The sequence below is a fragment of the Spizellomyces punctatus genome (assembly GCF_000182565.1).
Source record: "Spizellomyces punctatus DAOM BR117 chromosome Unknown supercont1.2, whole genome shotgun sequence".
Lineage (NCBI taxonomy): Eukaryota > Fungi > Chytridiomycota > Chytridiomycetes > Spizellomycetales > Spizellomycetaceae > Spizellomyces > Spizellomyces punctatus.
The window spans coordinates 1,780,921-1,805,808 of NW_015971538.1; the positions used below are offsets into that span (position 1 = coordinate 1,780,921).

Here is a 24,888-nt window from a genome sequence, read left to right on the forward strand (position 1 = left end):
TGTTCCTCAAAAACTTGGACTCAGCCCTAATTGCTTGCTACCTTTTGTGTGTGATGAGGCTGTTTTCGCCCCTTCCCCCGCTTGCTTTTTGCTTTGACTTGTGGAATTGCTGAGCGTTCCAACCCTTTTTTGGGACTGTTCTGCCGTTGTACCCACAACCATGTTGCAAAGCCAAGCCATGTTGATACAAAAAGGAGGAGCAACCTCCCGCATTTCGCACTAGATTTCACTGCTGACTTTGACCATTGCAAACACATTCCACATTCCTAAAGAGAATACACCCTTTTGACAACCAGCGCAAGCAGACTTGCTACATATTGGCAGCATGCATATACCCACATCAGCTCTGCTGCTGTTAACGTTGGGAGGCACAGGTAAAGAACTCAGGCGCTCTTGTTGCGGCACTGCACCGTCGACCACACTTTTGAACACTATTTTTTTTTTTTTTTTTTTTTGGTCCGGCTATACAGCTCGCGCCTCCCTCGCTCACAACCACTTGGCCGAGCTTCATGCCCAAGAATACCCGGCTCGCCCTCACGCTAACATCCACGCTGACCGGTACTACTCCAACCGTTACAATTACCAACACGGCGACAGTTACTACCGGGAGCGTCCCGAATACGAAGAGTATTCAGAGTACTCTGACTACGAATACCAAAGGACCCACCCGCACTTGTTTGGGAGTTCGGGTCGCTATGGCGGGAGGCAATCGATACGTCCACATGAACAGGGCGTTAGGGTCCAGGCTGCTGACGGTGAGTAAACGCACCATCTAATGTGGAGCAGTGGAGCATTGCCTTTGGGTTCTTGCATATGTCACATAATGGCTGTTGCCATTCGGGCCTTGCTTTGGGAATCTGGCAGAAATTTGTTTTCCGTCCATGTACTGATCCGATTTTATCCCAGGCTTTGCTGGCCCAGATGGTCTCAATGCTACCGATCTTCAGGCTGTGCAATATATCATTATAGGGCAAATCGTTGGCGCTTCCAACGACAACACACAGGCCATGGTTCAAGTTCAATGCAACATTAAGGGATCTCCGGCGTTAGCGCGTGGGGGAGCCGGGGGACCTCCAGGACCTAATGGTCCTCCTCAAAACGGACCCGGTGGCCCTCCTCAAAACGGACCCGGTGGCCCTCCTCGAAACGGACCCGGCGGTTCTCCTCAAAGCGGACCCGGTGGCCCTCCTCAAAACGGACCCGGTGCCCCTTCTCGCTTGCCTCAAGGGCCTGGCGGACCACCAGGTAATCCATTTGATTTGGGGCCAGGTGGATCTCCTCAAACCGGACCCGGTGGGCCGCAAGGACCTGGGCCACAGGGACCTGGTGGGCCACCCGGGCAATTCGGTCGGCAAGGGCCAGGTGGACCGAATAGCAATATGGAAGTCCCTCCTCAATGGCGGCAAACTTTCGACAACCTCCCTCCTGAAACTCAAAACGACTTGAGGAACATGTTTGGACCTCCGCAAGGTCCTCCTCGATCGGGTAAGTGATTTGTGCGGTTCGTAGTGATTGGTCTAATCAGAAAGCTGATGATCCGCATGTTAATTTAGGTCTTTGGAAACGTCAGATGCCGAATGGCCAGGTACCCCCTGAGGGACCTCCGGGTCCTGGCGGTCCTCCCGGTGGTTTCGATCCTACTAATCCAGCTGGTCCTGGTGGGCCTGGAGGTCCTCCCGGTGGTTTCGATCCTACTAACCCAACTGGTCCTGGTGGGCCTGAAGGTCCTCCCGGCGGTTTCGATCCCAATAATCCTGGTGGTCCTGGAGGTTTTCCTGGCGGCTTTGATCCAACTAACCCAACTGGTCCTGGTGGGCCTGGAGGTCCTCCCGGCGGTTTCGATCCCAATAATCCTGGTGGTCCTGGAGGTTTTCCTGGCGGCTTTGATCCAACTAATCCCAGTGGTCCCGGCGGTCCCGGCGGTCCTTCCCGTGGTCCTCAAGGTCCCGGTGGTTTTGATCCTACTGATCCATCTGGTCCTGGTGGTCCTGGTGGTCCCGGTGGTCCCGGCGGTCCGGGGCCTAATGGTCCGAATGGCCCTGGCGGTTCAGGCGGTCCAACCAACGATACTACTCCTACGAACGGCCCGTCCGACAGCCAACCTATCCAGATATCTGGTTTCTCCCAACAATGCACACCGAGCGTTGGGAACACTTCAAGTATTTCTCCTTACTGCATCTGCTGGCCGACAGCCAACGTACACCCTTGCCGGTGGATGCACTGGAGTACAGACCGCTTCCCGCGACACTCTTCAACAAGTCTCAAACGCCCTTGGTGCCAACCGGAACGAACTGGCAGGACGACAATGTGACGTTCTCCCGCCGCCCGGCCAAGGAGGCAACACGAATGGAACGTCAACCCGTCTTCAATCTGCTGTGGGCACTCAGAGTGCTGCTGGAAAGTCTGTCATTGGATGGAGTGGAATGATGGTTGCGATTGTCGCCACTCTGGGCTCGTTGTTGCTTTGATCGTGTGATACATGGTGTGGAAAGGTGTGATTTTGTAGATTGCTGTGCTGCAGGTGGGCTCTTATGATGAGCTGCACATTTCAATATCTTCTTAAATACTTGGTCTTGCCGCCGTGTATCAATACAGATTCCTGTAAAATATCATTGCACACTGTTCATATGGACACTATTTGGATCCAGAATGCATCACATAAAGCCCTTGGGCCACGATTCAAAAAGCACGGCAATCATCAAAAATAATTCATCATCTTGCAGACAGCTCCGCTTGTTGAACCATGAATCATCGTTGCCATAACAACAAGCTTGCGCACGTCCTGCCCAGTAGCGAATTCCGCTCAATCTTACAAATTCTGCAGCCTTATGCCCCACACTTGCGCCCCTGGCACTTCATCATCTTCATCACGCACTCCATCACACACACCATCAACACACATCTCTTCAAACATGGTCAAGGCAGTCAGTGTTGTACGTGGTGACTCTCCTGTCACGGGCACGGTCACCTTTACCCAAGAGTCAGACAGTGCACCTACCATTATCGAGATTGACTTGAAGGACTTGACACCCGGAAAGCACGGGTTCCATGTTCAGTAAGTATCTTGGGAAGTTGGGGATAGTGAATAGTTTCTTGGAGATGGTGGATTCACGGGTCATGGCGCGTTAATCATGATGGGATTATTTGGTTCGATTGCTGCACATAGCGTTTACCAGTAACTTACAATGTTTCGAATGGGTTTCTGTAGCGAATTCGGTGACAACACCAACGGATGCACCTCCGCCGGTGGTAAGTTCTACCTTGGACTCGGTTCACATGGTTCACGCAAATCCTAAGTTGATGTTGTGAACAGGTCACTTCAACCCTCTCAACCAAACTCACGGTGCCCCCACTGACTCTGTTCGCCACGTTGGTGACCTCGGAAACTTGGTTGCCGGCCCTGACGGTACCGTCAAGACCAAGATCGAGGACCAACACATCAAGTTGATCGGTCCCTTGAGCATCATTGGTCGTACGATTGTGGTTCACGCTGGTGAGGACGACCTTGGCCGGACTGACCACAAGGAGTCAAAGATTACTGGAAACGCTGGTGGTAAGTCTGAAAAAGGACATTGGATTCGCTAAAAAGGATGACCAGATACTGATGTGTTATTGGTAGGCCGTGTGGCATGTGGTGTTATTGGTGTTGCGAAATAGAGGATTATAATTCATAGTTGTAACTGTGTCGGCGGTCACTTTTTTTTTGGCCATAAAGACTTTACATTGCAGAAATATCATATACGAATACAGAAATGCCGTGGCCTGAAGGTCTTGATACCAGATGGTAAATCTATTTACTATTAGATAGTGTGGCGGTGACAGAAACTGGCACTAGCTACTACACCAAGGAATAAACCGGCGACAACCGGTTCGGAAAAGCTAAGCTACTACTAGGCAATTATACACGCAATACGTAACGGTTGGTTTTAACCGGATAATTGCCCACCACCACACACGGTCCCTACTAGGCCTTGATCTGGAACTCTTGATGGCATTGAAGCCAGACTCTTGCATCCAGGAGCGAATCGACTGGGCAGCGTCACAAGCCAGAGGATGTTCAGTAACAAAGGCTTGGAGACTAAAAACTGCATGTCAGAAGATGACCCGATGACAAGAAATGCAAGAAATGCCATCGATACATACCAACCAAGCTCAACTAATGTGGCAGCATAATAGTAGGTTTTGTTATCGGATCCGATTGGTTGCCACTGGTTCTGATCACGGTTGCTGTCGGGAGGGCGAGGTCCTCGACACCACCACATCGGCGTTCTCATGGTTGACCAAGTCGCGATGAGGTTGTGTGGGGCGCTATGAGGCTGCAATGTGGGTCGCAATGAGCGTTGTGCAGATGCTTTGAGAGTCGAGGGATAAAGAAACAAGAGGGAAGAAGACGAGGGGGGGGGGTTTATATAGAAAAAAGAGGGGATACATTGAGTCATGGAGCGTCATGCATGTGGCAACTGAAGCAGATGGCCGCAAGGGATAGTAACTGCAGTCATTCATGGCTGCATATTGGACCCGTTTTCTCATGATGGAGCATCTCTTGTGCATAGTTCATTTGCCTAAATCGAGGCATCTTACATTTCATTTCATTCGATCCAGTGGCTGCATCATCTGCAGACTGACAGTCTTTTTTGCCCACACACTATGTGCTTACCCAATCTTAATAAGACCAAATACATCCTTGTGTAACAATCATCCAGCAAGCTTCCTTCCACTGCAACCCTCATTGCTCTGGAACTTCGCAAGACGCACCCGGCGCAAACAGCACGTTTTGACCACCAGCTTCACACACAATGGTCGTTCCCATGCCTGAATCTGAACGAGGGACATACCACACGTCTCCCCTCGACTTTTCACGCGAAGCTTACAGAACTCGGCATGCACCAAGCGCCATAATTTTTGGCGATGGGTCCACTCGGTGGTCGCATGATGTTACTGTTCCTGAGCCTTTGGATGAGGAACCTGAGCCAGTATTTTATTCCCAGTGGGCAAGAGCGGGAGCGCGGTTAGACAGTGGCTTTGACTATGTACCCGTCAACCCTTTTGACGATATGTTCGGTTCCAGTGCCGAGAGCAGTTCTGAGGAGGACGAGGACGAGGAAGAAGAAGAGGAGAGGGTCGGCGTTTCGGAGGTTGGGCAGACGACTATGAGGGAGGAGGAGGAAGGACAGGCTGATGATGAGGATACTGATGAAGAACTTGACGACGAGTCAGAGACGGATGAAGACGAAGAAACTGAAGACGATGAAGAAGATGATGACGACGACGACGATAATGACATTGAAGAAGGCAACGATCAAGCGAACAATTTTTCCTACCAATATAATTTATTCTGTGCGAGCTGCGAAGACCAATTTCTGATCTCCTTGCGACAACCCTTCTCTGGACAGTTGCAGTGTGTATTCTGTGGTCGGCCTGCTACCACCTTGCCTGCCACCGACGACGAAGAAAGTCCAAACTTGAATACACCTACCGATTCAGATGTGCGTCGACAGCAAAATGAACAAGTGGAGGTTACACCTAATATACCACGCCAAACGCGAGAAGATGACTTTATTGCTTTGACGGATCCTTCGTCGGAATCAAATCCTTCAAGATCTTCTTCGCCTATACCGTCTGCTCCACCACCTCCACCACCACCCCCACCACTGAGACAAGAAACACAGACTTCACCCCGAACGACATCGTACCACCCGACACCACCAGCCCAAAGAATTCTCAACGCTTATCTGGAAGAGTTTGGTCCAAACCTTCCTGACCTTGATCGGCTTGTTGCATTATGTCCATCCTTAGTTGTCGATGGAACGACATCAAACGGAGCAGCGTCATCCTCTTCCTCTTCGTCTTCGTCGTCCTCGCCGTCGTACCGAGACAGAGTGATCTCACAGGCGGATTTTGCCTCTCTTGCGCCCTTGAACTATGAAGCTGGGTGGTTAAGAAAGCGAAAGAGGGACATGGATGATGACGGGGTAGGCAGATGATATCGCTGGGCGTAACTATGTAGCTGTATGATAGTATGGGGAGCGGGTCGGGTCGAACAAATTTTTGTATATTTTCTAGTGGATTGGTAGGATAATTTTCAAGTGCGGGATTATATATTGATTTCGAGCCAAATCTGCTGAACAAGAGATGTAACTGGCAAACCCTGTGCTTGTCGGGCCATTAGAGTCATGATTCATTTAATTTTACTAGTACTTTGCTTCGTGCAGCAGACCTGTAAAATGCTGAAGTCTGGGATTGCAACGATGAGGTGCTTTCCGTACATATGCTACTAATACGTCTTTTGCGATCAATGATATTTGAAGGGAGTGACGACTGTCAATCTGAAAGCAAATCCTCACCCACCCTAGCCTTCTTCAATACGATTCAGATTTTCCGTCGCTTGGTTAGCCTGGGAGTTAAATGTTCATTTGCTGGTGCTTGTGTGAGGAACCTTGAATGCCCCCCCCCCCACATCCAGGATAGGCGTGGTCGTAGCGACGTTTTTGTAAATCCACAATTGAAAATCAATGATTATCCGTGCAGATTAGGTAAAGCATCGGTATGTCCCTAATGCTAAAGTCTTGGAGTAAAGTAAAAGCGTAACACAGAATGTATACTCTAGAGTTCATTCAGAAGCTCTCTTAGAGTCATTAACATCAATGGCTGCTACCTTTGAGCTTGGCTTAACGACTGACATTAGCCTCTCCGTTTGGCGGCGCACCATGCTTTTCCTTGGGTCTAAAGAGCAGTGGTTCTCTTATACGCGCATTTGTGTTGTCCAATATGTGACTTGGGGTGCAAATTTCATAAAAAAAAGGCAACTAAAGCGTCTGAACTCGGATACTTTCAGTTGTTGAATGACACAGCTGACTGATATCGCAGGCATGGTACATAGTTGCAGGTGATAGATGAGGGCCAACTAACCGTTCAAGGCTCGCTCGAAGACGTTGATTCTACGGAGAGGCCCCAATAAAACGGAGTTGACATTTTCAATACAACACTGCGAGTCAAGAATGTGGTCCTAAAAAGAACTCGTGAACGAAATGATCGGCGAGTGATTAAAACGTGGCGCATGAACCTTACGTAACAGATAACATTCGCGCATCACGTGCGACCTGGGGTTATCAGATGCGGGCTCTTTTGAACTTTTTTCTCTCCAGCCGCCTTTTGACTCGGTTCGTTCCCCCAATATGTCTTCACCGCCATGTACGTGCGACCCCCCCGTCGTAGACGGCTATCGGTAAGTTGCTCACCATGTTCTTTGGTCCAAATTGTTGTTCAGTGACGGTGCACGGTCGCTAATTGTTCTTGTTTCTCCATTCTCAGATACATTCAATGGATTGGCACGTACTTTGGCGACTGTATCCGCACACCATGGGAGCAGGCGGCTTTTTGGTGCGGAATGGCAGGATTGGCATGTTTTGTCGTAGCATTGGTGCCGCAAATGGTAAGTCCGTGTTGAGATTGTATGCTACCGCGAATGAGCGCTAAGTATGGTTCTATATTTGTTGATATAAAGTGGAAAAATTATAAGCGCCAAAGCGTTGAAGGACTAAGTCTGGGGCTACTTCTCATTTGGTTGGTATTGAACGAAAACGCTTTCGGCTGTATTGCACCGCTGCTCACAAGCGGTTGAAACGTTTGTATAGGGCACTTGGCGATGTCACAAATTTCCTAGGTACCATCCTCACAAACCAGACACCCACCATGAAATATACTGGCGCATACTTTATGCTACTTTCCTTGGCCTCCTTTCTTCAATATTTCTACTACCGACGCAAGGAGCGGAGCAGGCATATTTCTGAGGAAGTTGAGCCACTCGTCGCAAGTGATGAAGAAGTGACTGTATCTGAACGAAGGGGATATGGCACTGTGAATCGGATCACGGTCGTAGTATCCGTTATGGTCGGATTGCTGGCATTGGTATCTGTGGCCGAGGGCCGCAGTTTGATGGAAATAATCTCCGAGTTACCTTTATGTGATGAGACCATGTCGACCACCCTATGGATGCGGATGGTTGGGAACATTATGGCTTGGATATCGGGGCTACTCTACTTTTCAAGCAGGTACTCTTGGAATGTCTGTGTTTCTCTGCGTTGCGTCGATCACTAAGATCACTCAATTTCAGGATTCCGCAATTAATCCAAAACCACCGAGCAAAATCCACCGAAGCCCTGAGCCTTACTGTATTCTTTCTCACGATCGTCGGAAACGTGACCTACTGTCTCTCGATCGTTCTACGAAACCCTCCATTGAACCAAGCTTTTTTCATATCCACAGTCCCTTATTTAATTGGAAGTGCGGGCACTTTGGTATTCGATTTGATGATCTTTGGACAGGCTGCTGCATATGGACAGTTGTGAAAGTGACTTGCATGTATTTAAAATTTGTTATTTGGTATTTAGGGCAAGGGTTTGTAGTATTTTCCTCATCGTGGTATACAGGCCGAGAAAGTCATTCGCCAGTTGTAAGTTAATGTATATTGTGTATGCATCAGAGGAATATAGAGGGCGCATACTTGGTATAGCAGTCAAGATGCAAATGGGTTCCCGTTGATCCCGGATACCATGGTTCAAATATGTACGGATGTTGAAAACCATATTTTTGGCGAAATCGAGCATTCTGTGAAATCCGAGAGCAATAGTTCTACGATCGAGGTCATAGATGCACTTTGTACCAGCTTGATCATAAAGCGCTACTCGCACTTTGTCAATATACCCCAAAGAACGGGCCACTACAGGAACAGCAAGAAGTTGATGTCATCATGTCGAAGAGAGTCTCGGTCAAGAACCCATGATCAGCATCGTATCTCAAGCAAAGTAAATGTGCTCCTCCCACCCAGTTGTCCTAGTTCCAGTCCACGTCGAACCATTTCAGGACCTCAAAGGGCCACAAATGTGCACTGTGGGAACAGGAAGCAAGAGTAGCAAGACCTCGTGCTGCAAGAGAAATGCACCGTGTTCCTCGCCATCAACATTACATGCGGTCCCTGGCAGTCATGAGTAGTGAGCTTGTAACGGGGGAATGACCAAATATTATGGAATCGACTTGCCCCCGACTATAGCCGGCAGCCTGTTTGTGAGTCTCGACATGGTTGGAGGGAGTGGACTACATTCCATATTGCATGCATGTAGGCCACATTGTCAAGCAATATCTAATTATATTAACCACTAAATCGGGTTTAAAGACTAATGAGCTGGCGGCTCTTAAAAACATTCGGCAAATGAACGATGCTATATACAATGGCAGCAAGGGTACGCCTATATATCCAGATCCACACTAAAGTGAGCATTGGGCCACGCTTCGACATCGTCATAATCCATTTCGCCCTCGTCCTGATCCCATTCTCCATCCCATTCCCCATCCCATTCCCCATCCCAATCTTCTCCCTCCCAATCTGTTTCTTCCCAATCGGCAGATCCGGTTGGCATAGTATCAGTGACGATTTCTAGACGCTCCGGCTTTTCTTCCATAATCTTATCGAGATCTACCACATTATAGCACAAAGATAGATCCAAATAGGCTAAACGCTGCGCTCTTTCGATAAGTTCATTTACCGAGCGATCGCTCACACGCGTTCCTGCTAATGCAACGGATTCCAGAAATGTGCAGTTCAGAGCAATTTCTTCGACAGATAGATCGCTGACCATAGGCATCGCTTTAAGTTCCAGAATTCGCAGCTGGTTGCAGTGTGTTGCTATTGCAAGGATTCCTTCATCAGATACTTTGTCACACTCGGACAGGGAGAGGTACTGGAGTCCAGGACAGTTTTCGGCCAAGGAGACAACACCTCTGTCTCTCAGGGCACTGCAACCTTCTAATTCAAGATATGTTCTGAAGATCGTATGATTAATTACTGATATCAGAATAATAGGATTCCCATATAAAGTCCACTCACAGTTGCGGACATCCTTTACCAAGGGTTGTAATAGTCTGACTGTCAACTACCAGCCATCGCGGCCATGGGGAGGACAACAAATCTACCTCCCGCACAATGTTACCCAAGTTTGAGTTTTCAGATACCGTCCTGAGAAAGCTTTGAAAGGACTGGCTAGATCCAAATTTTGGTATTCTGTACAGCAAGGGCGTCGCGAGACTGTTCCATAACTTGCATACTTGTGCTACTCCAGCTAGGGTAGGTTGGTGTTCAATCGTATGTATGATTTCCACGATGATTTCTGCTGGTAAGCGGTTCATGTTGATATGGATGACATGGAGGTGAACGAACAAGGCCAGGCTCCAGGCTAGCACTGTTTTTGCCAGGATGGGAACACGTGACAGCATCTCATGTAAGCATATGAGTCACTATCGCTTGGCCTCTCTGTAGCCCAACTTTTGCGAAACTGCAAGCACATCCACCTTATTGCCGCAGTCGTTTCCTGCATTATCATTTGAACAGTCACATCATCCTGCTAGTGGGAATAACAGAGAAACATAGAAGGAATGGCCAGACGTGTGAGACACAAACCGCCACTACTATTCAGATAGGAAGTTTGAGCATTTCGAGTTTTGGCTTCGCACATTCGAAACGGAACGTGTGCGGCTTTGCGATAGTGAGTGGCCTCCAAAAACTTTACAAATATGCTTCTATTACACCCTTTGGGCACATATCTTTCTTCAGCGACGTGTAAGCTTACTAAGGATGGGGACCCGTTGGGCGTCCTCAGTTCTTGTACATTTGAGCAGACTCCAGAATGAAGGTGTATCAGGCGGAATCGGGGATTCTACTCCCCACAAGAACGTTTTCCGTAACCGAAAGGTTGGTATAATTGTTCTTTGTGCAATGCGCATCATGGGGAATGTCGAGCACGTAAAGGTCGGAGGAACCATGTTCATGGGCGTGGATGGAAGTAGTTATACGATCTTCTGCAGTGACCGATACTAGCAGCATAGGATGAGTGGATTGGTAGGGGCATACCATAGCAAATATAAAAGGGCTTGCCAGGAGGGTGTCGCGATTCTGTGATAGTCATATTCATGCTGACAGGTTTGGCTCGGCATGCCTTTATTTATCTAGCATCGATGATCTCCGACAAGAAATCTTTTCCTTGACATCTACCCCACCCCATGCGCAGATTTTGTTGACTCCAGCTGGAGTTCAGCTAAAGCCTGAGATGGTCTCTGAGATTTTCGCAAATGCCACGAATAAGGTAATAGTCGGAGTATGGTTACTGTGCTTTTCCAAGCTGCAAGTCCTCAAAGCGTGCCTTGTAGGATGAAAGTGTGGTTTATGTTTTCAACCGTCAACTACTTGACCGAAAGACGGTGATGGCGTCGCTGATGCCTGTATCCCCAGATCTCGAGCCACCTGTTCCGCTGAACGGTGAGCATCACGATTTTCATCTGAAGCCGGTCCAAAATTGATGAAGTATATGTTGCGTTAGTTCTAATAGATATCAATCTCTCCGATACGACCACGCTCCTTGATCGCTGCAACACATACAGCCAGGCATTCCGGTCCCACGTAACATATGGCCAGGTATGCTTGCGGTATTGGTATGATTGAGAAGCTGGATAATATGCGAATAAGTATCTATTCTAGGCAACATTGGCTACACTTGTCTACCACGTATCTGTATGCGAACGGTCACTAAATGGTATCATGGCACTAAGTGTGATTTCGTTGGTTATGAAAGAACGACTGATTTCCATGTATCGGCAAAGAGCAAAAGGCGCAGGTTGAAGCATTGAACATCGTCCTCACTAACCTAAAGGGCCATAGCCGGTGAGAGCCTGCTCCTTTTCCGTTGATGGAGTTCCTGTTCTTACCTCAAGGACTAGCTCCCTTTGTGAAGCATTTGATGCGTTTTATCTACACGCACAAAGAGAGTTGGCCAAACATACAAATCGCCTTCAAAGGTACTGCGCGGAACATGGCAGCCAGCGAATCCGAGAGGATACGTACTGAAGTGTCGCTTGATAGTTTTCCCACAGATATGCAAGCGTTGCATCGATTGCCGATCCATCCGTCTATCGCAGATGGAAATAAGTATCTATCAGATTACGTGCCGGAAGACAAGCTCATTACCTGGGCGGATAACTGTCGAGTTGCACATGGTGTGTAAGGCACAGCGCGCATTTGGGTATGCCACCGCCTCATGTTCGGCTTAATCATGTAGGGCAACTGGTACGTAAGGTCACAGCCTTGGCGGAAGCTGTTAAGAGCATAAAATCAGGCACCGACTCGGAGACTTCCCAGCCTTTCGACGTTAAGTATGTTCATGTACGACACCAATACGCGGTATTTTGCTGACCATATCCCTATGGTAGCTTTCGTCAGCTCGAAGCATTCCTTGCGGACGTCAAAGATGCTCGCCAGCGCGTTGAGTCTAAGCAGCAGCGGCTCGAAAGAGGTGCCTATTCTAGATAGTCGGTTGACTATTCACGGTTGATAGCTGACATCTACCGATGTTTCTAACAGATTTTTCCCGAGTGGAAGACATTCTATCCGAGATGCAGGCCAGCACTTCGTCGGTGGTCAGCGATAAGATCACCTCTCTTGATCATCTGCACAAGATTCATCGCACCGAATATCTGCCCAGTAAGAGATCATGGCCTCTCTCAAGGTGTTGGAAAAAACCGTCGCTGAAGTCATTTGGTACCTTAGAGATTACCGAGATAGATACTTCGGTCCGGCAAATGGCATCTGCCTTCATAGAATCGAAGGTAGGAGTCTCCATGTAGTTTCTACCGTTCTAATCGGCGATATGAAGTCTCACGTCGCCGTTTTAGGTCCACCTATCTCAACAATTACAGACTCGACTTCAGTCTATATCGCACATCCAATCCCAAATTGCCTCAGTAACACCGACCTTAACTGGCTTGACTAATCTGCTAAACGCCCACATCCAAGCGTTTACCCAACTCCTCCATGTACATCGAATGCCGGCGGCGTGGGGAGCCACCCTTGTGGAGATTGTCCGGCGACGCGAATTTGTGAGGGTAAGGAATACGCAAGTAGTCGGATAACGTTCTTATGACTTAGATGACTGATGGAGCTTTCCAGGTGTTCCTTGCGAAAGCGAAGGATATGGCCGAGATTTTAGCCAGGTTTCGAACACATGAGGAAAAGCGGCGGGAGGCCTTTAAGAACGAGATTGGGCGTTATTTGCCTCCAGATCTAGTCCCAGGTGCGTGACACCCTGGTCGCCAATCTGCATATTCCAACCGTGCTCAAACATGTTGCAGGGTTGGATGATCGACCACCTATTTGCGAAGTTTCTGTCTCGAACACAAAAGACGGGTTGCCCGACATTAGCCGTGAAGACATTGCAGGTAGCTACAAAGTGCACATGCGCGGGCTACAACGGTGTACTGACATTGCTTGCAGATTTTGAAAAGCTCGTCACCAGCATACATTCATCTATGGTGGAAACGGAACCGATTGGGCCGTCAGCTAGCCAGACGCATTCCAATCATACTATCTCGAAGCTGATTGCAACCATGGTCAAGATGGCCAGTCAGGTGGACGCAACCCCTGCCGATTTCGAGAGGATTTTGAGCAAAACCGGTAGGTGGATTGTAAACGATAAGGAGGAACTATTTGTTGAACATCGTTTTAGGATTCTCCGAAAGATTATTGAGACTGGAGGAAGAAAATATGCGGTTGCGAGCCCAACTTCAGGGAGCAGGTATTCCTCCTTCACACTTTTCCCGAAGACAATTCTTTAACCTAGGCATCCTTTCGGTAGCCGACGTGCAGCCGCGTATGCTCATTAGCCGCAGCCCCTCGTCAGGACCATCTGACATGCGAGACGCATCCCAAGTTTCTATGGCCCAAATGGAAGTGATTGCCCTGCGGAACAAAATGGCCGAGTACGAAGCACGGTGTGCGGTCTTAGAAACTCGGAGTCAAGAGTACGATGCGATTGCCGCACGCCTCGTGGAAACTGAACAAGCTCTTGAGACAGAGAGGAGAAATACTACGGAATTACGAGCAACTGTGTATGAGATCGGGCGAGAGCGAGAACAATGGTTGCGGGAAAGGCAGGAATCCATTGCGATGACAACTGCAATTACGGAGGAGAACAACTCGATCAAGGCTGAGGTAGAAAAGGTAAAGCATGTCAGCCACCTTCTGGTTGTGCGTCTCCAACTTACACTTGCCGTTAGTCTCGTTCCTTCTATGATGAAGTTCGAGAAGGATTGGAAGCATGCGGACGTGCTCTGCACAGACGCAATGAAGATGAATCCACGGGCCAGAATACCGATTCCCAACCCGACATGTCGTCCACAAGTACGCGTGCTAATGCAACGCCAGATGAAATCCGCAGAGCTTTACGAGAGCTTCAGGACGATATATTGTGCCAGACCGCCCAATTGGCAAGTATGAAAGCGTCCATCACAGAGGGCGATTCGACCAGTGAGGTGAGGTGTGGCAGTTTGCACACCAGCAGGTAGTTCAATTTTGTTGACGCCATATATCTTTTTAGTCTGTGGAAGGGGAGATTGTGGCACTCTTGACCCAAGTCGGAAATCTCCGGGAAGACCTCAATGCCGCCCAGCTGCACGTCATTGAACTACGGGACCATTTAACAGCCACCGAAGCGCGGGAGGCAATCGTTGAGGCGGATCTACATTCAACTCGTGCGTTACTTAAACGTGCTGAAGAAGATCTGGCCATGGCACGTCAAAAACTCAAATCGAGGGAGACCGATTTGGAGGTATGCCAGGGACGTCTGACAGAAAAGGAACACCAGGCTCTTACCGTGCAAGTGGAAGCAGATTGGCTGAAGAAACGGGTGAATGAGTTGGAGGATGTGGTTGCTGGATTGCAAGAGGACCAAAAACAGCTGAACGATGAACTGGCTTCACGACAAGCAGAGCTGGGAGCGACCGAGGCTGACATCGAGCAGACCCGGGCCACCCTCGCCGAAGCACGCCAGCAGGTTTCCACTTTGATGGAGAATCTACATGTAGCCGAAACATCGCTGCTCCAAAGGAATGAGGAAATGCAGACCATGGAAAAAGAACAGCAGAACCTTGCAGGCCACGTGGCGAGCTTAACCGAACAACTAGCGCGACAGGGTGAATGGCTCAACGAGAAAACCACCGAGATGGAGCGGCTAGTACGTGAAGTTGGAGACAAGGAATCCCAGTTGCAGGAGGCAGTTGAAAAGTCCACTTCACTACAGAACCATGTTCAAGAAAAGATCTCAGAGGTAGAGACGCTGCGAACGACAGTCTCTCAGTTAGAGCGAAATCTTGCCAATGTTCAGCTCGAAATAGCCGAACAGACGCAGATGGCGGATGCCCTCCGCAAACAGCTGATCGATACTGAGGGGGATTTAGCTGAACAGACGCAGATGGTGGATGCGCTCCGGAAAAGTCTGACTGCTATCAAGGAAGACTCAGCTGCTGTCCAAATAGAGTGTACTAAAACGCAGGGCAATGTCAGACAGGAGTCCGAGGATAAGAGTGATCCAATCGTTGCAGATATCCCAAAGAAACAGGATTGTGGTCCAGTGTTGGCCAATACTGCAACATATATGCAAGCAGCGATCGGTCAGCTGATTGCCTATCATGAAGCTCTTTATTCCATTGTAACAGAGATTTGCGGATCAGAAACTGCAGAGCGCGTTCTAAGTCACGCGAGCATCCGGGAGATACTTAGCGCGGATGGCATCACCGCTGATCCCGAAATACCTGATGTTCTCGACCGCGTATGGCTCTCCCGTCTCAGTGACTCGATAAAAGAAGCTCATGAAAAGTTGATCCAAATTGGCACGGAAGTCGATCCGGCGAATGCTTGGACTCAGGTTTTGGAACGCTGGAAAGATTTGATGGAGAGGGAGGTACCACACTTGCGAGGTGCGTTGTTGACGTTTGTCTCAGGGTGTTCATCAGGAGCTTATTCCTTCCTCATGTTGCAGAGACTTGCGTAAAGGCGAAGGAAGCTGGGCGGAATAAAATCACTTTTAAAAAGTATGTTCATGTGTCTTATTTGATGCTCTTTATACGCTATAACGGATTCTCTCTTTCAGCTTTCGCGCGAACGATTTGGCACTGTTCTTACCCACCCGGAATCCCAAAGGTAGAACTATCATGCCTCTTGAACGAACGTTTATGCATGTATTGATTGGTGGTATATTAGCCTGGGCGGCGTTCAATGTCAATTCCCCGCATTTCTTCTTGTCACCTGAAGTCAGCCACGCCTTCGCTGAGCGAATGAGGTGAAACATGACCGATTTTGCACTGACTCTGAAGGATTTCCTAATTAACGCTCTCGATTAGGAATCGCGATTACATTCTTGCGTTCATCACTGACATCAAAGAGCACGTAGTAGACCCGGGAGATCCGACAAGTAATCCATTTGGACTCGCTACAAAGACTCGGTTCCGGCTTTGCATGGCGCGAGCATGGGAGCCAAGCAAGTAATTGCGGAGAGGGATGCCTGTGTCCGTTATTCACCCGATATTGCCCGCTTTTAAGGGCACCATATCTGCAGGCAGACGGGGAGGGAGACCATGAGTGCTTCATAAACCCAACACAAAGTGATGGAAAAGGGATATGGGAAGGGTTCGACCTCTTCTTTATACAAGCATACCTGGCTTAATTAAGCGGACTTTTTTTGTATTGTAGGTAGCTTCTTGTTGCATTTGTATGACTATGCTTTTATTTTCGCTTTAATGTTTTCCATTGCATTGGGGATTATGTAAATCAAGTTAACTATGGCACTCTGCTTATTTTGGGCATATTGTTTTGAATTGCGATCGTCACGCTATCGAACATTGTTCATTTGCCCTTTTTTGGACTATATCTTTCTGAATGATCTGCATGTATTCGGACATGGACATGCTTTCGTCTTGGGCTGCACAGTGGTCTTTCGATACTTTGCACAGTGGAGACGACTTGGAAAGAAGACGGCGTTCCACTATCGCATTACTCCTTTCACAAAGCTCTCCTTAACCATACGCGTCAGATCGTGCCCATCTTGGCTCTGGTCGGCTGTCACCCTGTGAACACTCCTTTCTTGGCTGCATCATGAGCTCTTCGAAAAAAAAGAACACCGATAAATCAAAGGGGAAAGCTGCTCCTAGCGACGCTTCACCAGTACCCTCCGATGATACTTCTACAGACCAGCCGGAAGAAGTGAAAACCATCACAGCCCCTGAACCGGAAAAGCGCAAAAGGGGCCGTCAGCCCAAAAGTGCACAAGAAAACACAAAGGGCAAAGAAAACATCAAAGGAAAAGACGTAGTTGATAATAAAAAAAAGGAGGAGCAGGAACCAGAAGATGCACCGTCCCCCAAAAGGGCGAAAACTGAAGAGGACACTACACCCACTGAAGGCCGTGTTAAGCGCGAGCGAAAGGCTACAGTGCATTACAACGTGGACGCCCCTTCTAAAGCTCCGAAGAAGATTGAGATACCTGAGGTATATACAAAAGAAAGTATTCTGGTCATTGATGTCACAACTAATCCGAACATTAGGGAAAAGGACAGCCGCTGAAAGACATTCAAGCCAGTGCGTGTCCTCTGGGTGCTCGCGGCGCCGTTTCTTGTCCACTAATTATCATCATGTAGTTCATGATGTGATAACGACTACCCGCGCGAGCGACGAAGTATTGAAAGGATTCCATAGTCTGATTTGGGGAAGAGCTGCCGTAGGTCATCGAGCACGTAGTTCAATGTGGTTTGTGCTAACCCTCCCATTGCAAAGCATAAACATCTCAAGCAGGACTTGTTGAACTTCAAGGGGTTTAACTTTCAATCGGACGTAGGTGGTCCTACACAAAGCTACATTTGCATTTATCCTGACGCATCTGTGGTCCGTTAACAGAAGGAGCACGATGTCGTTTTGCGCAAATTAGAGAAATGGATGCTGACTGGGCTAAAGGAACTTTCTCACCTCCTTTGCCTCGAATCTTCTGGAACCAAGGTGTGGCTGCTGTAGTATTCCAAAGTTAACAGGAAACTTTTTCTGACTTGCCTTTGGCTGTCTAGGAAGTGATCATTGAAAGGATATTCAAGTTTTTACAAGAGCCATCGGAGGAGGCTATCAAGTCTGGTAGCAAAAAGGTACCTACTCGGAAGCGATTGGTGAGCTTTGTCGTGCTCGAACTGAAGTTGCCCCCCATCAGAAGCAGTCTTCCAAATCTGCAAAGAAAGATGCTGCAAAAGATGCCCCGAAAAAGCGTATACCAAAGTCAAAGACAGCTTTTGAGGTCTTTGCTAAAGAGAAGCGTGACGAGGTCACAAAGGAGTTGGGCGAAGACGCAGAAAAGGACGCTATCGACAAGCAGCTGAATAAGCTCTTCCAAGGCTTAAGCGAAGAGCAGAAAACAGCATATGAGCAGAAGCTGGAAGCTTCAAAAGTCAAGGCCAAAAAAGACGATGCCGTTAAAAAGGCATCCGGCGACGTTGGTTCAGTCAAAGTTTTCTTGTGGTTAAAGTGAAACAGCTTGGTAATCTTATCTACCCTAGACCAAACCAAAAAAGCGAGCCGCACCTAGCAAAAAGGCAACGGAAGTTGTAGAATCAGAAGAGGACGTGGAAAATAAAAACAAAAACGAGGAAACGGCACCTGCGAAAAAAAGCAAACCCTCAAAGAAGAAAAATGGATCATCCACTGGGCCGACAGATGCTCAAATTGAAAAAGAAATTAAAAGTATTCTCAAAGGTGCATGTCGCCTAACCTTTCTCGCGAGCGACAGAACGCCACTCATACTCTTGTCCGTAGATGCAAACCTCCAAGATCTGACGTCAAAGAAGGTGCGTAGCCATCTTCAAGAGGTCTTCAATTGTGACCTTTCAGGAAAGAAGGAGTTCATCAAAGAGAAGATTGATCAATGGTTGGGGGAGCAGGAGTGAGTAAAGCGTAGCTAGATGCATTAGCTGGATGTTGGCAGACTGGAAACTCGGTCATGGACCGGGCGCTTTCATGTACTATAGTCTCGACGTCAGCCATCTATTGGCATACCCTGCAATCGGCTAAATTGAAGGCAGCGGGCGTGATTTATAGGAATATTAAAATATTCTCTTCGTCGCATTAGCATTCTGCTCTCGTTAGTTGACAAAGCAAACAGCATGCCAGCTACTTGTGACATATCTTAAGCACGATCATAGACTGTCAGCATAAACAAAAAGAAACACTGGTCCAGGAGCCGATGGCCGCAACCGTAACATGTTTGAAAATTCGGTCTCATCATCATTTGCAATATACTGAATTTTCTTACAATTGCCTCTTCGAGTCGGTCTATCAAAGCTTCCCAACTCGCTGTTCACTCTGTAATTCTCTTCATCCGTCCTTGATATCCTACAAGGACGATGCAAATTTAGTCGCATGTCTGTGGTGTCGAGGTCCTCCTGATCCCAATGCGACGACAATCTGCGACTGCCAGCGTATCTATGCTGCCCCAATCGCAAGTGTCTTATTTCCCTAGTCCGTTCGCACGCAGCTGCAGTTCCGAGCTTGTGAACCTGTCCCACTAGAGACGGACATGGAAGGTCGCTTCCCAAGATATGGGGACCTAGGACCAAGTAGAGTAGCATTCGGAGTGGTGGACAATGTATTCGGAAAAACAACCGATATATTTATTGAAATATAATAGCTGATTAGTATCTTAATTACAGATGGGTTAGATACCCTCCTCGCGACCTGACGGTGTGCGATACCCATTCTGGTAGAGGGATGTGGGAGCATGCAAACGTCTTTGCATCGTGTAATGTTGCAATCTAATATGCCAGGATCTATCCTAAAACTACTATCCAAAACTCCTATGCAAAAAACCTAGAGACATTGTCCATCTATCTGCAAAGTCTACACCAAGTATCGGGATAGACTCTCTGCGCTGGAATCGCTTCCTCCAAATTGTGACATCCGTCCTGTACTATTTGACGACGTACTCGTTGCGCCAAAACTATCGTGTCGCCGCGTTGCCATGGTACCAAAAGGTCTGGAGAGTGAATGGCATCGTCTATGTGAAGATATTGAAGCCATTTTGGCCGCATCGGGTAACGACATTCGTCGCAGGCTGGCTAATGCTGGATCGCTGTGCAATGTCCCGCTGCTTGACAATGTGCTGTTATCGCTGTGCAATGTTCCGCTACTTGATACTGTGTCATTGTCGCTGTGAAAGTACTGCGACACCGATTCAAGGGATCGAGTGCGCATCGGCATTAGGTAGTCTTCTGCGTCAATATCCTTATCACGCTCTTTAGTAAGAAGGTGAGGTAGGGCTAATGAGGCAAGTGGTGGTGGTTTTGAGAGTAGTATTGCCGGAAGCGTAGGTTTTTTGGCGGCTGATGAGGCGAGTAGTTGAGGGAGATTGAAGTTGAGGTGCTTCAGAGCAAATACTGCAAGTCTATTTGTATTCGATCCTGTTTGCGGGACTGGTGCTTTTGGAAGGGGGGTAGGTGTCGGTATACCGCGAACAGTTGACGTGACCGAGTTCATGCCAAGTGTTGTGCCGCTTGTTACCGTAGACGTTGAGTCTGAGAACGCGGATGTTGTAAAGGCTGCTTCCAAATTCAGAGGCTTTGGACTACCCATGGCGGCTGTGTCTCCATCCAAATTGGGAGGGATCTTTGATTCCGGATCACCTCTTCGGCGGCGTTGTCGTTGCAAGAAGCCTCCTATAACGGCGGCTGCGATAAAACCGCTCACCAACAACCCAACAGCGATTCGGGTGACCGAAGAAGACTGTCCACCTTTGTCGTCAGCGAATGGAGAACTACCGGACGGTCCGGAACCTGGCACACCTGGAGCCGGGATTAAAACCGGTCCATCACCACGTCTGGGAGAGATGTCATTCGAACTGTCTAGGGTACCGCCCGACTGATCTCCATTAGGAAGCTCAGGGCGTTTGGACAACGCTTCCGGAGGCCGCCAATGTCTCTGAGTCGTGCTCGTAGGTAGAGGTTCGGATACTGAGGTAGAGGACGATGGTAGCGGCCCACCATTGATACTGCTAACCAGTTCAGGTGTATGACTACCGCTCGGAGACGCTGATACAGTATGAGGCGGATTTGTCACAATCGGTGATGGTGAGCTCTCCGTTGATGGTGCAGGGGCGGATGGTGCATGGACGGAAGATGTCTGAGAACTTGTGCTCGATGGAATCGCCGTTGCAGAGGGTGTAGACAGAGCTTCAGTGGAGGGACTTGCCGTCAGATTGCGTTCTATATTTTCTGCTATGGCTTTGGTTGGGGTTATTGATGGCTGGGTTTCCGATATTGCCACGGTACTGGCCCGTCTAAGAAGACCGTGAGATGCCTCTTTCCCGCCAGAGCCATTCTGGTGTAGACGGACAGCTAGCGACAGTGGATTCTTGAGGTTCCAGCCGTAGACTGTAAGTGTAAGACAAAGAAGCTGTAGCAATACGACTAGCAGACACGGTTTAGACTGTCGTCTGGACCGTCCCGTCAGCATTGTGAAGCCAACTCGGGGGGCGTCGTAACCTGACTCGAGACCTTTTGTTCCCTTTAGTCAAGTCTATAAACTGCAGACATGCCAGCGCAAACGCAAGTGTACACGCTTCAAGAGTAGTGGCTGCCGGAGCCTGTTAACCAGTGAAAGGAAGGAGGACGATGGGGAACAGAGATGAAATGAATGAATGGAAGAAATGATTTCCTTGAACGGTGGTGGAAAGGCCCCCGACCTGCAAAAGTGTGCAAATTGAAGCCGAAATGGACGGCAGTGAGACAATTTGCTTATTGTGTAACTGTGCCATGTCGGTTCCGGCCGCGTGACTGTGCATTATTGTCATAGCAACAGTGCGATGGGTGGAAATCTCCTCGCGCGTTTGGCTTTGGCTGGGACAAAGGGGGGAGGAATGGAAAGGTTGCGATGCAGGGCGGACGTTGCGAGGTTGACATTACCGCCACATCCCTGAACTTGCCCACCGGTTGCGTTATAAAAAGCAAGTACAAGTGTCCTCATGCTCATGTAGGTGCGCAGCTTTCATGTACGTTGGGTGAGTTGTGACATCGGCAGATTGGACGCGTCCGGATATGCCAGTGTGTGTCTCATGCTCCATCCTTTTAGCCTTATCCACAGCGAGGCGTGCCGCCCTCCTTTTTTTCTTTCTTTTTGGACAGCGTAGCTTTCTCGTTTGAACTGCAGACAGCGTGAAAGCACACTCGGGATTCTTTCCACACGATGGTAATACTAGCGTAGGCAATCTTGCGTTCGACAATGCCCAATTTTGGAGCTCGGCGTGGGAAGAGGCGATTTAGTGTTTGCAATTTTTCCGCATCAAGACGTGAAATAGCTCACTTCGTAGCCGTTACAATACCATTACTCTTGATGGTTGTGCCAATAACGGCCGAGGGGGTCGGGGCGATTGGAGAACAGGCTCATTCTCCCTCGCCAAGCGTGGGAAGTCGGTCGGGAAGACAAAGACCAAGTCAGAATAGAACGCTCTCACCAACTCCCACCAGCCGACCATCTATCAGTACAAAAGTAATAGTCCCCGAAATTACCTCTGGCATTTCTGCACCCACCGAAATCGTCGACACCACTAGTCTTCCAATCGATTTTGAAATAACCGTCACTGCACTTCCGATTCCTGCGTCACCACCAGAATTTTTCAAATCACTTGTGAATCCACATGGCTTTCACCGCACGGGCCATCGAAGTTGGCTTCCTGAAACTACAATGTCTGCATTTACGAAGGAACCGGCCACGGAAACTACAACTCCATTACCCACATCAACGGCGATTTCAAACAAATCAACAGGAAATACTGTTCTCAGTCGTCCTTCTCTCATATCAATTGCTACCGTGGTCCCTCTTCTGGTAATCATAATATGTGCGCTCTTGGGCTGGTGTTTTTATCGCCGCCGGATAAGAGCACGTCCAAATATGGTGCGTCTTTCATGAATCTTAACGGCAGTTATATCGTGTAGCTAATATATCTGCTAGGCATCTAACGACGATGACACCAAAAGTTTAACCTACGACGCCGCGGATGATCTCGCAGATGCGGTGATGGTGGAAACAATCCCTACCAAAACTTCCAAAAGCACATTGTTTGGAAAGATGGACTTCCGTAGCGTCGCGTCCTCAGTCGAAACTGGCTTGCACACAATGAGCTCGAGCATCAGCAGCATTGGCTCCAGTTGGCGCGGTCGAATGAAGCTAGCTGAGGTATGCTCTCAATTCCTGGTTGCTCATTGATCATTCGACAGCCATACAGTCCATTGATGAGATTTGTCACACAGACACCAACACTGCCTGATATCCTGCGAACACCGCAATCTCCATTGGCTTTCTTGTCACCACATTCTCTGGACCTTGAGAATGGCCAGGTCGAACCGGACTTGGTTGTGCAGGACTACATACTATGTCTGTCACGATCGTCCTGCGAAGATGCAGTACCAATAAACCCGTTTGCCGACGTACAGGAAATAAACACCGACGTGAAGATATATCGACATTTGACCCAAGTTAACAAGGAGGACTCCGTCGTGACAATTGTTAATGTGGAACCCACTTGTGGGTCAGGGACATCATTGCAGACCGCACGTTTGAGGCAATCACCTCCACGTGGTGAACGCGCGGTTGATAGCCGAAAACGTTTATCGCCCTCACTAAAGTCGCCACCGCCTGCGATCTTATGCATCAAGAATGGTGATGCGAAAGGTGTTTTGAGGGATTGCGCGAGTCGCAGAAGTGCACATGGCCCTGGGCCCATGGCAGCACCCACGCGAGAAGAGCGTAGACAATCTGGAAGATGCAGATCCATGTCGAGTTATCAACGGCCCTGTTCGACTCCGTCTACCATCGACGGTGACCGATATCGTCTGGGCAGTACTGGGTACAGCACACCTCTTACCCGAGGGACGGCCGCATTGAACCGATGTCCGTCCAACAGCAGTACGTGTACCAAGGCGACAACGGCAACTGGAGGATCGGGATCCTCGGCCGCTTCACGGTATCTATGCCGTCAATGTTTAAACGTACTCGCCGATGGATGTACAAAGGGCACATGTAAGGCTTGTCTAAGGGATGCATCATCAGATGTGTCGGTGATATCAGTTGAAAGTGGAGGAAGTGAGGGAAGCTTGTCGAATTTTCTGTGATATTTATTTATGGGCTTTATATGTTCTATCTTGTACTATACCTTACTGTCGCCTCTCCATCAGCCTCTCTGGTACATAACTGGTGTGATTTACTTTTTACGGGCAGCTGGTGGGGTGAAATAATCTGTAATATTCCTTTATTCCTTTGATAAATAAAGTTTGTACTTGCGCAGGGAAGCCCATGACAGGAAAGTACGTATTGGGGAAATGTTCATCAACGTATTGCCAGGGGGATTTTTCATCCTGTGTGATCTTCACCCAGTGGGTTGGTGAGCTGCTTGATAGGTCCTTTCCAAGCTAGAGGTTGAGCGCCCGGCCATTCCATGACTCTCACTTGCATGGTGGGGATCGTGACACCATTTCGTAAATCCTAAGTAAGATACTCAAAAAGCGCCTGGTAAACCCGTCCATGTTCCATGCAGAAATCTCCACTAGAGCGATGACCTCCTTCGGGTACGGCAAACTCCGTCACTGCTGCCCCATACGTCTTCCGGATATAAGAGACGGCAAGGGACTTTGAAAGTGGCAGAATGACCCTGCATCTAAAGATTATGTTTCGGCTAAGAGTGAAACTGGGTGCGCTGGTGGACTGCAAATATTTGATAAGTGGCGTGAGTAGATAAGAATTTGCACTAATGAAACTGAATATCAAGCTGAAGTCTGGGAAGAGCAGCTGGTGTGGTCTTGATCCGACATCTCTTGCGCTTTTTCCATTTGCTGAAAGCACCGATTCAGACAACTACGAATCTTGCCTGCGACAGATGCCAAATGTCGCCGCTACGATGTGTTTCCGTCACCTCATGACGATGAAGTACCTCAAGGACTCTGACATGCGACTAGGAACAGATACTGGAGCACAGCTTACTTCTTATCCAG

The 24,888-nt window shown here is 48.6% G+C and overlaps 9 protein-coding genes across 12 annotated transcripts; 7 read left to right on the top strand and 2 right to left on the bottom strand.

Moving 5' to 3' along the window:
• Nucleotides 1-40: 40 nt before the first annotated feature.
• SPPG_01564 (uncharacterized protein) lies at nt 41-2,468 on the top strand (the record flags this gene model as incomplete). Its single annotated transcript, XM_016749878.1, has 5 exons — nt 41-374; nt 471-755; nt 907-1,485; nt 1,554-2,027; nt 2,098-2,468. Exons 1-5 carry the CDS (start codon nt 326-328, stop codon nt 2,466-2,468), a joined length of 1,758 nt encoding a protein of 585 aa, XP_016612165.1. The 5' UTR covers nt 41-325.
• A 381-nt stretch (nt 2,469-2,849) lies between these two features.
• SPPG_01565 (uncharacterized protein) lies at nt 2,850-3,782 on the top strand. The gene is made up of 4 exons (XM_016749879.1): nt 2,850-3,055; nt 3,209-3,249; nt 3,314-3,553; nt 3,620-3,782. The coding sequence occupies exons 1-4, from the start codon at nt 2,913-2,915 to the stop codon at nt 3,655-3,657; spliced, it is 462 nt and encodes a 153-aa protein (XP_016612166.1). The 5' UTR covers nt 2,850-2,912; the 3' UTR covers nt 3,658-3,782.
• A 900-nt stretch (nt 3,783-4,682) lies between these two features.
• SPPG_01566 (uncharacterized protein) lies at nt 4,683-6,174 on the top strand. The gene has a single exon (XM_016749880.1). The coding sequence runs from the start codon at nt 4,797-4,799 to the stop codon at nt 5,982-5,984; it is 1,188 nt and encodes a 395-aa protein (XP_016612167.1). The 5' UTR covers nt 4,683-4,796; the 3' UTR covers nt 5,985-6,174.
• Nucleotides 6,175-7,145: 971 nt separating this feature from the next.
• SPPG_01567 (uncharacterized protein) lies at nt 7,146-8,736 on the top strand. The gene is made up of 5 exons (XM_016749881.1): nt 7,146-7,225; nt 7,312-7,432; nt 7,505-7,563; nt 7,635-8,051; nt 8,114-8,736. The coding sequence occupies exons 1-5, from the start codon at nt 7,176-7,178 to the stop codon at nt 8,346-8,348; spliced, it is 882 nt and encodes a 293-aa protein (XP_016612168.1). The 5' UTR covers nt 7,146-7,175; the 3' UTR covers nt 8,349-8,736.
• Nucleotides 8,737-9,095: 359 nt separating this feature from the next.
• SPPG_01568 (uncharacterized protein) lies at nt 9,096-10,199 on the bottom strand. The gene is made up of 2 exons (XM_016749882.1): nt 9,884-10,199; nt 9,096-9,819 (listed from the first exon to the last, which is right to left on the bottom strand). The coding sequence occupies exons 1-2, from the start codon at nt 10,180-10,182 to the stop codon at nt 9,246-9,248; spliced, it is 873 nt and encodes a 290-aa protein (XP_016612169.1). The 5' UTR covers nt 10,183-10,199; the 3' UTR covers nt 9,096-9,245.
• A 124-nt stretch (nt 10,200-10,323) lies between these two features.
• SPPG_01569 lies at nt 10,324-16,678 on the top strand (the record flags this gene model as incomplete). 3 transcript variants are annotated; one of them, XM_016749885.1, is made up of 25 exons in its annotated part: nt 10,324-10,538; nt 10,653-10,744; nt 11,003-11,135; nt 11,200-11,308; nt 11,370-11,464; nt 11,528-11,582; nt 11,650-11,710; nt 11,767-11,844; nt 11,909-12,042; nt 12,105-12,198; nt 12,256-12,338; nt 12,407-12,526; nt 12,593-12,651; nt 12,718-12,927; nt 12,992-13,115; nt 13,174-13,260; nt 13,316-13,495; nt 13,548-13,616; nt 13,677-14,041; nt 14,098-14,352; nt 14,418-15,795; nt 15,858-15,909; nt 15,969-16,018; nt 16,079-16,157; nt 16,219-16,363. In XM_016749885.1, exons 2-25 carry the CDS (start codon nt 10,680-10,682, stop codon nt 16,361-16,363), a joined length of 4,080 nt encoding a protein of 1,359 aa, XP_016612172.1. In that variant the 5' UTR covers nt 10,324-10,538; nt 10,653-10,679. The 3 variants fall into 3 exon arrangements, with proteins under 3 accessions (XP_016612172.1, XP_016612170.1, XP_016612171.1); XM_016749883.1 differs by having other exon boundaries at nt 10,653-11,135; nt 16,219-16,678; XM_016749884.1 differs by lacking the exon at nt 10,324-10,538 and having other exon boundaries at nt 10,568-10,744.
• Nucleotides 16,679-16,768: 90 nt separating this feature from the next.
• Nucleotides 16,769-18,982, top strand: SPPG_01570 (uncharacterized protein). The gene is made up of 9 exons (XM_016749886.1): nt 16,769-17,362; nt 17,419-17,452; nt 17,512-17,591; nt 17,648-17,704; nt 17,768-17,866; nt 17,932-18,006; nt 18,069-18,347; nt 18,412-18,607; nt 18,668-18,982. The coding sequence occupies exons 1-9, from the start codon at nt 16,970-16,972 to the stop codon at nt 18,796-18,798; spliced, it is 1,344 nt and encodes a 447-aa protein (XP_016612173.1). The 5' UTR covers nt 16,769-16,969; the 3' UTR covers nt 18,799-18,982.
• Nucleotides 18,983-19,489: 507 nt separating this feature from the next.
• On the bottom strand, nt 19,490-21,598 carry SPPG_01571 (uncharacterized protein). Its single transcript, XM_016749887.1, has one exon. The coding sequence runs from the start codon at nt 21,356-21,358 to the stop codon at nt 19,748-19,750; it is 1,611 nt and encodes a 536-aa protein (XP_016612174.1). The 5' UTR covers nt 21,359-21,598; the 3' UTR covers nt 19,490-19,747.
• Nucleotides 21,599-21,748: 150 nt separating this feature from the next.
• On the top strand, nt 21,749-24,277 carry SPPG_01572. Of its 2 annotated transcripts, none has more exons than XM_016749889.1 (4): nt 21,749-21,902; nt 21,974-22,795; nt 22,853-23,077; nt 23,152-24,277. In XM_016749889.1, the coding sequence occupies exons 2-4, from the start codon at nt 22,124-22,126 to the stop codon at nt 24,010-24,012; spliced, it is 1,758 nt and encodes a 585-aa protein (XP_016612176.1). In that variant the 5' UTR covers nt 21,749-21,902; nt 21,974-22,123; the 3' UTR covers nt 24,013-24,277. The 2 variants fall into 2 exon arrangements, with proteins under 2 accessions (XP_016612176.1, XP_016612175.1); XM_016749888.1 differs by having other exon boundaries at nt 21,749-21,893.
• Nucleotides 24,278-24,888: the final 611 nt, after the last annotated feature.